The 12,632-nt window shown below is 38.5% G+C and overlaps 1 protein-coding gene across 5 annotated transcripts in view; it reads left to right on the top strand.

Annotated features, from left to right (window-relative positions):
- Positions 1-12,632, top strand: part of LOC126095236 (D-threo-3-hydroxyaspartate dehydratase-like) — a 371,140-nt gene that overhangs the window by 283,869 nt on the left and 74,639 nt on the right. For 4 of the 5 annotated variants that reach the window (XM_049909989.1, XM_049909988.1, XM_049909986.1 and 1 more), the window contains exon 2: positions 648-819. In XM_049909989.1, coding sequence (XP_049765946.1) covers positions 648-819 — 172 coding nt within the window. Of the gene's footprint in view, positions 1-647; positions 820-12,632 lie in introns of those variants that run through there. The other variant, XM_049909990.1, reaches the window with a different exon arrangement.

Below are 12,632 nucleotides of genomic sequence, written 5' to 3'. Positions count from 1 at the left end.
ATGGCTGTAGGATGCCACTGGTTACATAACACAGATGACTACATAACATATGAATCGTTATTTAGATGTAACTTACGATGATACCCAGCATAGTATTTAACTTATGATAATACCCAGCATATTATTAAGGTTTATTTTCATACTGTCTGACGTGTAGCAAATCTGTTGTGTCCTGTTGGCTAAAGACAATGTGGGAAGGCACAGGGAATTTGCTATTTAACTCCATGACACCATCAAATGCTCAGCAATTGACTTTAGTGGATGGTTTCCACAGTTTCTGTTGCATGTCATCATCTCCTCACATCATCACTGGGTATGACATCATCATAATTTATTTTTAACTTGTGTTTATTACATTTTCACTGTTTTCTTTTCTACTCTAAATTACAGAGTGTTGTCCAAAGGTGATCCACATCAGGTCAAATTGGTCACCACTTAAGAATAAAAATGTTTTTATGCTACTAATACTGTTCTATATGATATTTTATTAAGCTTGTTAGAAATTTGTTCCAGTAATTCATGCATTTCCATTTTACATGGATGATTACATGCCTTACAAATACATATTTTCTTACACAATGAGTATTGTTGTATACGTTAAGCACTACTTCAATTGTATATTTCTTTTTACCTTTTATCCTAAACAGTTGGTGTACGGACTCTTGCCAAAAGCTATGTTGGGAAGCGGCTGTCAGATGTCCCCACACCGGCATTCCTTGTGGATAAGCAAATAGTTCTAAACAACTGTCAGAACATGCTAAAAAAATGTGCGGAACTTGGTATTAAGCTCCGACCTCATGTGAAAACTCACAAGACGGAGTAAGTGCATTACTTTTGTATTCTTAAAAATCTTGCTTGCAAGGGTCTCTTCTTCTTATGCACTGTAATTGATTTTATGTCTGCCAAGGAAGGTGAAAAAATTAATAATTTCAAGTAAGTATGTTTGAACGTACTGAGAAAATAAAAACAAATTTGCCTGCTGAGATCCAGATTTGTTGCAAATAATTATATGTCAAATTATGATTTCAGTCTCCTATTATATCTTGCTGTTCTCATCACCATGGAAGCTAGGCTATGATTGATGCCAGACTGAAAATTCTGAGATTCAAAGCTACTGCAAATAACTGTAATTTAAGTGGGGAACATCATTAGTTTTACATGAAATAATTGAAATAATATTTCAGTTTATCACACATTCTCACATCAAAGCATCTTCAGATTCAGCTTTAAAGAGTACCTTTGAGTTGCAACAATAAGAGAAAACTTTGGAAATTTCTGTATATATTTTTTTATTGTTTTTTAAAAAAGATAGGAAAGAGACAGGAAAACATCTCATCTTATGCGAGTTACTCAGATGTGAAATTCTTGTGCATATGCTTATATAACATTCAGTACTTTCTCATGTGCTAGGTTGTTGTATTTTCTCATATGCAAGTTTGTATTTCACCAATATTTTCCATTGTTGCATTAATTTTTGTTATGCTATTAGTTACTTAGCTGCCCTGAAAGGGTCTTATGAATATTAATAAATGAGGGCAATAGAAATGAACCAATGTTTTTATATAATTTACTTAAATGGCTTTAGGACTGATCACCATAGAGCCTGTACTAATTCTTTCATTATATAATAAATGTAAACATGATTTGTCCATGCATGCCACCACGGGTATCACCAGCACTAAATTATTGTAGTGAAGGGACTCAGTAGATAGGGTATAGATCACAAGAGCATCTAAACAAGAGGCCCCATTGAAAAAAATTGAAAAAATTAGGACCTAAAACCACTTTTTGGGGAATTCTGGATGCTTCACACCATACATTTTATTGGTGCTAAAAACTCCTTAAGTATGCCGATTTGACCCTGGATTAAAAAGTATTTTATGATTACAGAGTGTAAAAAATTATATGATATTAATATTTAAATTTATTGACATTATGTGTATGATTATTGTGTGTTATGCGCTAGACGACTATGGAAACTATTTCAAATTGAATAGTTTTTCAAATTAAATTCTGCTTGATTCTTATTGGAAATGTAAATACACTCCTGGAAATGGAAAAAAGAACACATTGACACCGGTGTGTCAGACCCACCATACTTGCTCCGGACACTGCGAGAAGGCTGTACAAGCAATGATCACACGCACGGCACAGCGGACACACCAGGAACCGCGGTGTTGGCCGTCGAATGGCGCTAGCTGCGCAGCATTTGTGCACCGCCGCCGTCAGTGTCAGCCAGTTTACTGTGGCATACGGAGCTCCATCGCAGTCTTTAACACTGGTAGCATGCCGCGACAGCGTGGACGGGAACCGTATGTGCAGTTGACGGACTTTGAGCGAGGGCGTATAGTGGGCATGCGGGAGGCCGGGTGGACGTACCGCCGAATTGCTCAACACGTGGGGCGTGAGGTCTCCACAGTACATCGATGTTGTCGCCAGTGGTCGGCGGAAGGTGCACGTGCCCGTCGACCTGGGACCAGACCGCAGCGACGCACGGATTCACGCCAAGACCGTAGGATCCTACGCAGTGCCGTAGGGGACCGCACCGCCACTTCCCAGCAAATTAGGGACACTGTTGCTCCTGGGGTATCGGCGAGGACCATTCGCAACCGTCTCCATGAAGCTGGGCTACGGTCCCGCACACCATTAGGCCGTCTTCCGCTCACGCCCCAACATCGTGCAGCCCGCCTCCAGTGGTGTCGCGGCAGGCGTGAATGGAGGGACGAATGGAGACGTGTCGTCTTCAGCGATGAGAGTCACTTCTGCCTTGGTGCCAATGATGGTCGTATGCGTGTTTGGTGCCGTGCAGGTGAGCGCCACAATCAGGACTGCATACGACCGAGGCACACAGGGCCAACACCCGGCATCATGGTGTGGGGAGCGATCTCCTACAATGGCCGTACACCACTGGTGATCGTCGAGGGGACACTGAATAGTGCACGGTACATCCAAACCGTCATCGAACCCATCGTTCTACCATTCCTAGACCGGCAAGGGAACTTGCTGTTCCAACAGGACAATGCACGTCCGCATGTATCCCGTGCCATCCAACGTGCTCTAGAAGGTGTAAGTCAACTACCCTGGCCAGCAAGATCTCCGGATCTGTCCCCCATTGAGCATGTTTGGGACTGGATGAAGCGTCGTCTCACGCGGTCTGCACGTCCAGCACGAACGCTGGTCCAACTGAGGCGCCAGGTGGAAATGGCATGGCAAGCCGTTCCACAGGACTACATCCAGCATCTCTACGATCGTCTCCATGGGAGAATAGCAGCCTGCATTGCTGCGAAAGGTGGATATACACTGTACTAGTGCCGACATTGTGCATGCTCTGTTGCCTGTGTCTATGTGCCTGTGGTTCTGTCAGTGTGATCATGTGATGTATCTGACCCCAGGAATGTGTCAATAAAGTTTCCCCTTCCTGGGACAATGAATTCACGGTGTTCTTATTTCAATTTCCAGGAGTGTAAATGGAGTATTATATACATGTATTTATTTAGTTTATTTGTCAGCCATTAAAAATACATTTAAAAACATGAATGGAAAACTATGAAAAGTAGAAATAAAAATGTAAGAAGTTAAAAAGTCAGGAAGGATAATTAAATACTATGTCAAGGGTGTAAGGTAAAATAAGCCCACAAAGTTCATCCTGTGGTGATACAAATACATTTCTCCTTTTTTGTCGAAATCGGATATAAATATTCTAGCAACATTTCTTATATATATATTTGATGCAGCAGCAACTTGTGCTCTCTGCCAGCTGCTGTGAGATTGAACTTCTGCTGTGTCACTGTCTAGTGCAGGCAGTTCTGCAGTTGTTGTAGAGCAGTAAAATTGCATTCTGCTTCACAGCTACCAAAACTTCAGAAGTAGCAAATAATTCTCAAACTTATTTTTTCAAATAAACCAAAACATCTTTTGTGTCTTTCAAACATTGTATGTTGTATCATAGATGAAAGAGTTTAAGTTCTGTTTTCTAAGATTGAACATTGATTTCCAGGTACAGTGCTACCACATCATGTCCTTTTTTCTCGAATGACACTTTTTCTGAGAAAACCCATTTCTTCATGCCAGATTGGTCAAGTAATCACCATCTAAGTTCTTGGACAACCATATCAGTGCTTTTGAAAATTTTTCTGCCTGAAAAGTTCTTCAAGCAATAGAAATTCATGTAGATCCATGCCCTCAGACAACCACTCAGGAAATCATACTTTCCTTTGGGTTATCGTCATGTGCCATTCGATTGTTATCTTTTTGCCTCCTTACTGCAAAAGAGCTTTTAATATGTTTAATTAGTTAAAATTGGACATATTTGTTCAGGGTGTCAGTTTTTGTCAACTAAGACTAAAAAATGTGAAACTGCTTTCCAAAAAATATTATGGGGCACATATCCCTCCCTAGCAGTGACACCAATAAACCATGCATGCCACTTTAACTCTGCAACTTACCCCCACAGCCTATGGGGGTTATATGGTGTGGTATCCCTCTGTCCCCTTAAGAAGATTTCAGTTTGGAATAGCTGGGTTTTGGTTTGAAGAAATGAGTGTCAAAAGATGGCACCACATCAATAGACTTCTTATGGAATTGGTGAAGCAAATGTAAAACAAATGTCAAAGTGGCTGAGATTGGCTAGAATGTTTGTTGTATCATAGATGAAAGAGTTTAAGTTCTGTTTTCTAAGATTGAACATTGATTTCCAGGTACAGTGCTACCACATCATGTCCTTTTTTCTCGAATGACACTTTTTCTGAGAAAACCCATTTCTTCATGCCAGATTGGTCAAGTAATCACCATCTAAGTTCTTGGACAACCATATCAGTGTTTTTGAAAATTTTTCTGCCTGAAAAGTTCTTCAAGCAATAGAAATTCCAAGAATGTTGTAGAATCTTCCAGACAGTTTGAGAATGTTATAGATTGTTCCAGGATCTTGGAGAATGTTCTCAAATATTCCATTGTCCCGTTATGGAGGGGATATGTTTCAGCTCAGAAGGTTAAATATAGATGAATGCGAGGTGCATCAGTACAGTTGTGGAAACTAATTAGAGTGGATCAAGGAAAGATGGAAGTGATATAAATTTAAATGAAAGTGAGTTCCATGTGGTAGTGAATAATGTATTAAGTGGTGCTGTAGTGAGTTAAGTACTATTAAAATTTAGCAGGATCCCAAAATGTGAAAGAGGGGGAGATCCTGCCAATGAAAAGAAGGAAACAGAAAGAACAGTGAAGGGATGAAATAGATGTGGAGCAAGAAACACGTATAACTGCACAGAGGAAGAGAATGAATAGCTTGAGAGGAAACACAACAGATGAACAAGAAGAAGAAATTAAAGAAGTGGATCAAGTAAGAAGAAGATGAAGTAAATATTCCCGAATTCAAATCAAGAACAACTGTGAAGATGAGAAACATAGGAGTAGATATCCTTGGTGTAGCCAAGCCGCTTAAATCACTTAATAAAGGCAAGGCTTCTGGTCCAGATGGTATACCAGTGAGGTTCCTTTCAGAGTATGCAGATGCAATAGCTCCATATTTAGGAATTATCTACAACCACTCACTCACAGAAAGTACTGTACCTAAAGACTGGAAAGTTGCTCAAGTTGACATCAATACCCATAAAGGGAAATAGGAGCAATCCGCATAATTACAGGCCCATATCACTAACGTTGATTTTCAGTAGGGTTTTGGAACATGTACTGTATTTGAACATTATGAAGTACCTTGAAGAAAACAATTTACTGACACTTAGTCAGCACGGATTCAGAAAATATCTTTCTTGCAGAACACAACTAGCTCTTTATACTCAGGAATAACGAGTGCTTTTGTCAGGGGATGTCAAACTGACTCCGTATTTATAGATTTTCAGAGGGCTTTCGACACCGTTCCTCACAAGTGTCTTCTAACCAAACTGTGTGCCTATGGAACATTGCCTCAGTTATACAACTGGATTCATGGTTTCCTGTCAGAAAGATCACGGTACATAGTAATAGATGGAAAGTCATCGAGTAAAACAGAAGTAATGTCCAGTGTTCCCCAAGAAAGTGTTATAGGCACTCTATTGTTCCTGATCCATATTAACGACATAGGAGACGAACTGAGTAGCCCTCTTAGATTATTTGCTGCTGATGCTGTCATTTACCATCTTGTAAAGTCATCAGATGACCAAAATGAATTGCAAAATGATTTAGATAAGATATCTGTGTGATGCGAGAAGTGGCAGTTGACCCTGAATAAAGAAAAGTGAAGTTATACGCAAAAGTACTAAAAAAAAAAAAAAAATGCACTAAATTTCAATTACATGATTACACAAACCTGAAAGCTATAAATTCAACTAAATCCTTACGGATCACAATCACAAATAAACTAAACTGGAACGATCACATAGATAATGTTGTGGGTAGAGCAAACCAAAGTCTGTGATTCATTGGCAGAACACTTAGAAGGTGCAACAGATCTACTAAAGAGATTGTTTACACTACACTTGTCTGCCCTATTCTGGAGTATTGCTGTGCGGTGTGGGATCCGAATCAGGTGGGACTGAGGGATGATATTGAAAAAGTTCAAAGAAGGGCAACTCGTTTACTATTATCACAAAATAGGGGAGATAGTGCCACAGACATGATACGCGAATTGGAGTGGCGATCATTAAAACACCGGTTTTTTCGTTGTGACGGGATCTTCTCATGAAATTTCAATCACCAGTTTTCCCCTCCGATTGCAAAAACATTCTGTTGGCACCCACCTACATAGGGAGAAATGATCAACACAATAAAATAAGAGAAATCAGGGCTCACACAAAAAAATTCAATTGCTTGTTTTTCCCACACACTGTTGGAGAGTGGAACGGTAGAGAGACGGCTTGAAGGTGGTTCATTGAACCCTCTGCCAGGCACTTAATTGTGAATAGCAGAGTAATCACTGTAGATGTAGATGTAGAAGTGGGGTACTCAGCAAGCAGGCAGAGAGAAACTTCTGAAGAAACAAGGTTAGGAAATGAAGCAGAGTGTCAGTAAGTGTAGTTCACAAAAGACAATGATCATAAGTACATGAGCAAAACATTAGTGTATGAGAAGTCCAAAGCACAAGAACTAGAGATTGCAATTTGGTAGATGAAGTATTCCATTATAATTCCATTGAAGAGTACAACAAATAACACAGACATTTTGTCATTGGCAAAATGGATCAAGTATATCTGTTCTGCACTTGCAAGAAATTCACTAGAGGAACACTAACAATGTGTTACACGAGTGAAAAAACTTCATTAGCACAGTTGGAAGTGCTTCCACCTCAATATTATTCAATTACATAGATGATCACCTGCGTAGATGATCACCTTGTTTAGTTTTTGTGAATTCGGCAGCTAGGCGAATGGCTAGTACCTCTGTATGGCAATGGGGAACAGATACAGCCTTGCCCAGGGTATGGTAATGGGCTTCATTCTAGAAGTTGATCTTAACCGTTTGAAGTTTGACTGGCATGAACAGAATTGATCCGATAGTTGATGTCTGGTGGCATGGTAGTCATCAAAAACTTGCCTTCTTACTCTGCAGTAGTGTGCATGTCCCCAGAGTGTCCACAGTGGAAACATACCAGTGTCTTGTCCTCTGTACTTCAAATGTCTGTTGTTCTGATGGGCATTATACTTGGCAGAGGAGTTGATTGTATCTGCATTCGTCAGGTGCAGGGTTGTCCTTCGACAGCTGCAGCATAAGTCTAAATTGACTAAGTCCTTTCTTCTTGGTCCTATTTGACTGGTGGCAGAGATTTGTGCTAGAGATCCATACACCTGTTCTTCAATATTCTCTACTACCTCTTGCCACATGGAGTTGACACTCATGGCTGCTGTCTCTTGCTTACACAGTCACTCTTGCTTACACAGTCTGGCACTTAGGGTTGCCATAAAATGTTGTATCTCTGCACTTGCAGCCTGGATATGAGAGAGGTGAGGTCATGGTGGTCTTCCACGGGTGCCACAGGAGTCATGCAGCCTGTTTTGTTCAACTCCTTTTTCTGTTGCATTTTATTTCCTTAATGCACTGGCATCTCTGATGTAGTCCCATGACATCTTTTACCAGAAGAACTTGACACGTCTTCTGTGATGAGTTTCGTCAAGTGTGAGATTTTGTTAGCTTCAGTTGTGTTCAGGTTCACAATGTGACACAGGCCTAAAACTTTCTGCATATAGGACAGTGTCATTTTCCTGTGACACTGGGCCCTATTCTTCAGTTGTTCTTCTGCTAAGTGGATTTTCTGTTGATTGTTGCTAGATGTTTTCTTCAATTTGCCCTGAAATTTTATCCCAACTACTCAGATTATTTTCAGTGTTCTAGAACTTCTGCAAGGCTGTGCCATCCAGTGAAGACTATACATATACCATACACGTCATGTCACCCCACCTGTTGTATTTGGCTCCTTGGTCAAATCCTTTGAGCCATTTCATTGGGTCCTGACTAGCATCTCTGGAAAATAGTGATGGATGGCTGATGTGCAGCTACCTTGTTGCTGTTTTGGTATCCATTGGTTTCCAATACCTTATATGGACTGTGGAAATGATATGCTTGCTATATTCTGGTTTCTGCATGTGTAGGTGATAGCTGTTATATTGCCTAATTAGGACCATGGTGATGTAGAGGTTTTAAAGTACCCATTGTCTTGACCCAACAATGTAATGTCATAATCAGAATCAAGTCCAAAGCCACAGGCAGGGTCATCAATGAAATACAACACGTAACACTAAAAACATTTTTTGGATAAACAATAACGTAAAGTTAGAACAGAACAGAACTGAACTCCTGGATAGAGAGCGCAACTATTTATTTATACAAACATAAAATATTCCAAAATATAAAGCATACAAACTTACGAAATTTTGAGAATCTTCAAGAACTGATAAATACTTGACAAATAATTGCAAGTTGTCAGGTTTTTACTGGCAGCTCACTTCATGCCAGCCAACTGTGGTAACCACTATACTACACTGCATGCAGCACAGCTTGAGGCAGTATTTTTAAGTGCTCAGTAGCACTTTTTAGCATGAAATATCAATATTTTTAAGAGTTTTTTGAATGTCCTTTTTTACAATGTTCCCAACTGATCTGGAATGTTCTCAGAAAACAAATGAAAGTAAAGACCAAGCAAATTTGGTCCTTGTTGGCTAGTTAACTACAGAACTATTTTGATATCATTCAAAATGTAAGAGCACAGCAATGAATGATATGGTGTAGGAACAACCCAGAAACTGGTAAAGATTCATCTGAGAATGGGAAAGGCTGATTGCCATCAATAAAATGACAATATTGTCACACAAGAGCTTGCTTTGAAAAGTTCTGGAAGGTAAGAAACAGTGGAAATAAATACAAAGAGTCTGAGTGATGTACTGGTGGAACAACACAGTACAGTGCAGTTCAGGTTTCTGTTCTAAATGCTAAACTTTCCATGGTCAAATCACAGTCTTGAGGTAAAGTGGTTGTATTATGGCCATGTATCTTTATTTATTGTAACAACATCCATGTTATTCATGATTCTAGTCATCATTATCAAGTTTGAAATCAGTGTGTGGGATCAGAATTAACTGACCTTGACTGAAAATGACCTTTTGCAATGCTTTTATTTGCTAAGTGATAAATTCCTCTTTCATTATGGGCAGTACTGTGACGTAATTTTACCCATAACAAGTTGATTTTTTTTAATAACCTGAAATGTTTTTGAGCATGTTCCAACTTGTATTTTGTTATTTATTGAGAATGTTTTTGGGAGCTGTATCAATTGTACTTTTCAGTGTCTGTATTCCATAATTAACTGCTTTGCTGTAGGATTAGGGAAGGCTCATTTCTTATTTTTTTAAAGTCTTGTGTAAATATGTGTGGAAAAATATATTTAATAAAATGCACATATTGTTAACTGATTTTCCCGTATTTTTCTAACTCATTTGAATTGTATAACACAGGAAACTTCATGATGAAGATTAGTTTGGCTAAATATTGCCATTTTTTGTCATTCTTCACCATGTCTATAATACACATTTACAATCGATATCATTTATTTACAGGGCACATGTCAAAAATTCACATTGAACTTACAATAAATTTTTACACCAATAAATAATAATATCACACTAAAACGATATTTCTGTGTACAGCTATAGATATTTAGTGGGATATGTAACAAGTGGTATCGGTCTCAATTACCATTTCATCCTGGATGAATTCATCCACTAAGTAATATCATTTCATTATCAGTGCCTCATTAGCTATCTTTTCATTGGATCTAAAATCATCTGCATTAATTTGTTCACTTTTAATTTATCATAAATTTCTGTGCCCCTGCATTGAGATCTTCTGGGCAAAGAGCTGTAGGTCGTGGGTGTGAAACATAAAGTTTTCTTTGAATCTTTGTTTGTTGTGTCATTTGCCTAGATAAAATGGTTTCCCTCAATTAGCTCCTGTCTGATGTGTAAAAAGACAATAATCTCATAAATATATAGGGAAGAGAGAGTCAGTACTTAAAGTTTTGTAAGTAATGGTATAAATATATAAGGATGAGACAGGTAATACTTGAAGTTTTCCAAATAATGGGTGACATGGTTCTCTATGATGTGCAGTGCACATAGTTCAAATATTTTTCTGTATCTGTAGTATTTGTACTATGTTAGCTCAGTCCCTCCCCCCCCCCCCCCCCACCACCACCACCAAAAGATAAATACCATACCTTAGATTCAAAGTGACTTGTATATGCTACTTTTTGTGTGTTCATGTCAGTTGCAATAGGTGCTCACTTGGTTAGGTAGGTACACAATGTGCACTTACCAGCTCAAATTTTTATCCAAGTTTGATACTAAGAATGTGAATGAGTTGATTTCTTTTACATACTGGTTCTTGTGAATAACATCATGTGAGTCATAGATATTTCTACATTCAACCCATTTTGCCGAAATCAAGTTTCCAAGGCCCAAGGCACTGACGATACTGATCAGTGATTTGGGAATTTTTTCTGCGTCCAGATTTTCAGTTAACACAGAAGTATCATCTGCAGACAGAACTGATGGAGAACTGATATTTAATGCTAAATCATTAAGAGATCAGAAATGTAATGAAATGTAATATGAACAGGCCTGTTGTGGAGCCTTGTGGGACAACGACGTGCTGAGAGATTATTTTCAATAAGAATAATAATTTGCCCCATTTTAAGTAATGCTGACTCTTTGCTTTCTGCCCTATGAGTAGGATCTAAGCCATTACAGTACAAGTTTTGCAAATAAGAAAGGCACGGTTTCTCGAACTAATAACGGCTTTGTGAAGTTGTGGAAGGTTCTTGCCACCTTATTGCTCTCGTTTAGTTATGAGCTTATTTTCACAACAAAGCTGATTACTGCATCTATAGTATTTTCTCTTGATGAAAGCTAAATTGATTGTTTAGGATAATGAAATATTTTGCAATTAAGTTTTGGATTTGGGTAACAACTTTTTCACATATTTTAGATATAATTGGGAGAATTGGGATAGGATGATAATTTCCCATTACAGCAATTTATTCCTACCTGAAAAGTGGCTTATCTATGGCATATTTCAATATTCTGGAAAGTGGCTTTCTTCAAAACATATTACTTTAGAGGTCAGACAATTGCAGCCAAAATTCCACATAGTGAATAAAATCTTCCACACTGGCTGTTAAAATACTTTTATTAAAAAGTCACGACTGGTTTCACATCAGTAGAGATGCATCTTCAGGTGATTTGTACAATAAATTAAAACAGTACAAAATTATGATGATTTTTAAAAGGGATGTCTACTATCATAAAGTGCCATGTGCCAATGAGAACTGAGAACTCACATTTTTTAAAAAAATCATGGCAAGGCAAAGTGGACACTTACAGCTAAGTCCTAGTGTTCATTGTCTATATAAAACCAATAGCATTTCTTAACTTCAACAGATAAGAGTAATAGAGCCTTGAATGTCTTACCATGCTGTAGACAGCATAGAAGTGTGCACAGTACCACTGATAGGTAGGTATTGTGAGCCATGTGTGCAAGGTGGTGCTGTTGCGAGTCTTGGACCGAACTGAAGCTCTCTTTGGCTAGAAAGGTGGTGGCTGGCTTTACAGTGCATGAAACCTCTGGCAGTTTCCAGTGATTAAGGGTAGCAGTGTGGTACTGGTGTGCAGGACTCACAGTCGATTTTAATAAATTTATAGTTTTATTTGGCATTTAATTAATATGTCGCAATTCATAATTTATGTTAGATATAAGTTTCTTTAAATTTAAAGCATGCTGCATCAACACCACTACAAATAATACACTATTAATCTTGCACTTAGGATATTTATGTTATTGTATTATGAATTTGTGCCTTGTAAATTTCGGTGCTACTTCATAACATACATGGTACACCAACCTGTTATGAAGTGGAGGTGTGTTAAGACATGTTAATGTGGAATTTTTAGTTAGTTCCCATAATCATGTGTGAGTCAGAAATTTAAATAGGTTTATCTGGCTTCCTATCACTTACATGTGCTGCACAGACCCAGTCAGTTTAGTCATAGACAGCTGCTTTTAGCAAGTTAAGAAATGCCACACCACAAACATATCAGTCACACACCATTAGAAACATGTTGGTTTCAACTTTGGGGCTTCTAGTGCCTTTG

The sequence above is a fragment of the Schistocerca cancellata genome, chromosome 8 (genome assembly GCF_023864275.1).
Source record: "Schistocerca cancellata isolate TAMUIC-IGC-003103 chromosome 8, iqSchCanc2.1, whole genome shotgun sequence".
Taxonomy (NCBI): Eukaryota; Metazoa; Arthropoda; class Insecta; order Orthoptera; family Acrididae; genus Schistocerca; species Schistocerca cancellata.
This window is presented reverse-complemented; position numbering and strand designations above follow the sequence as displayed.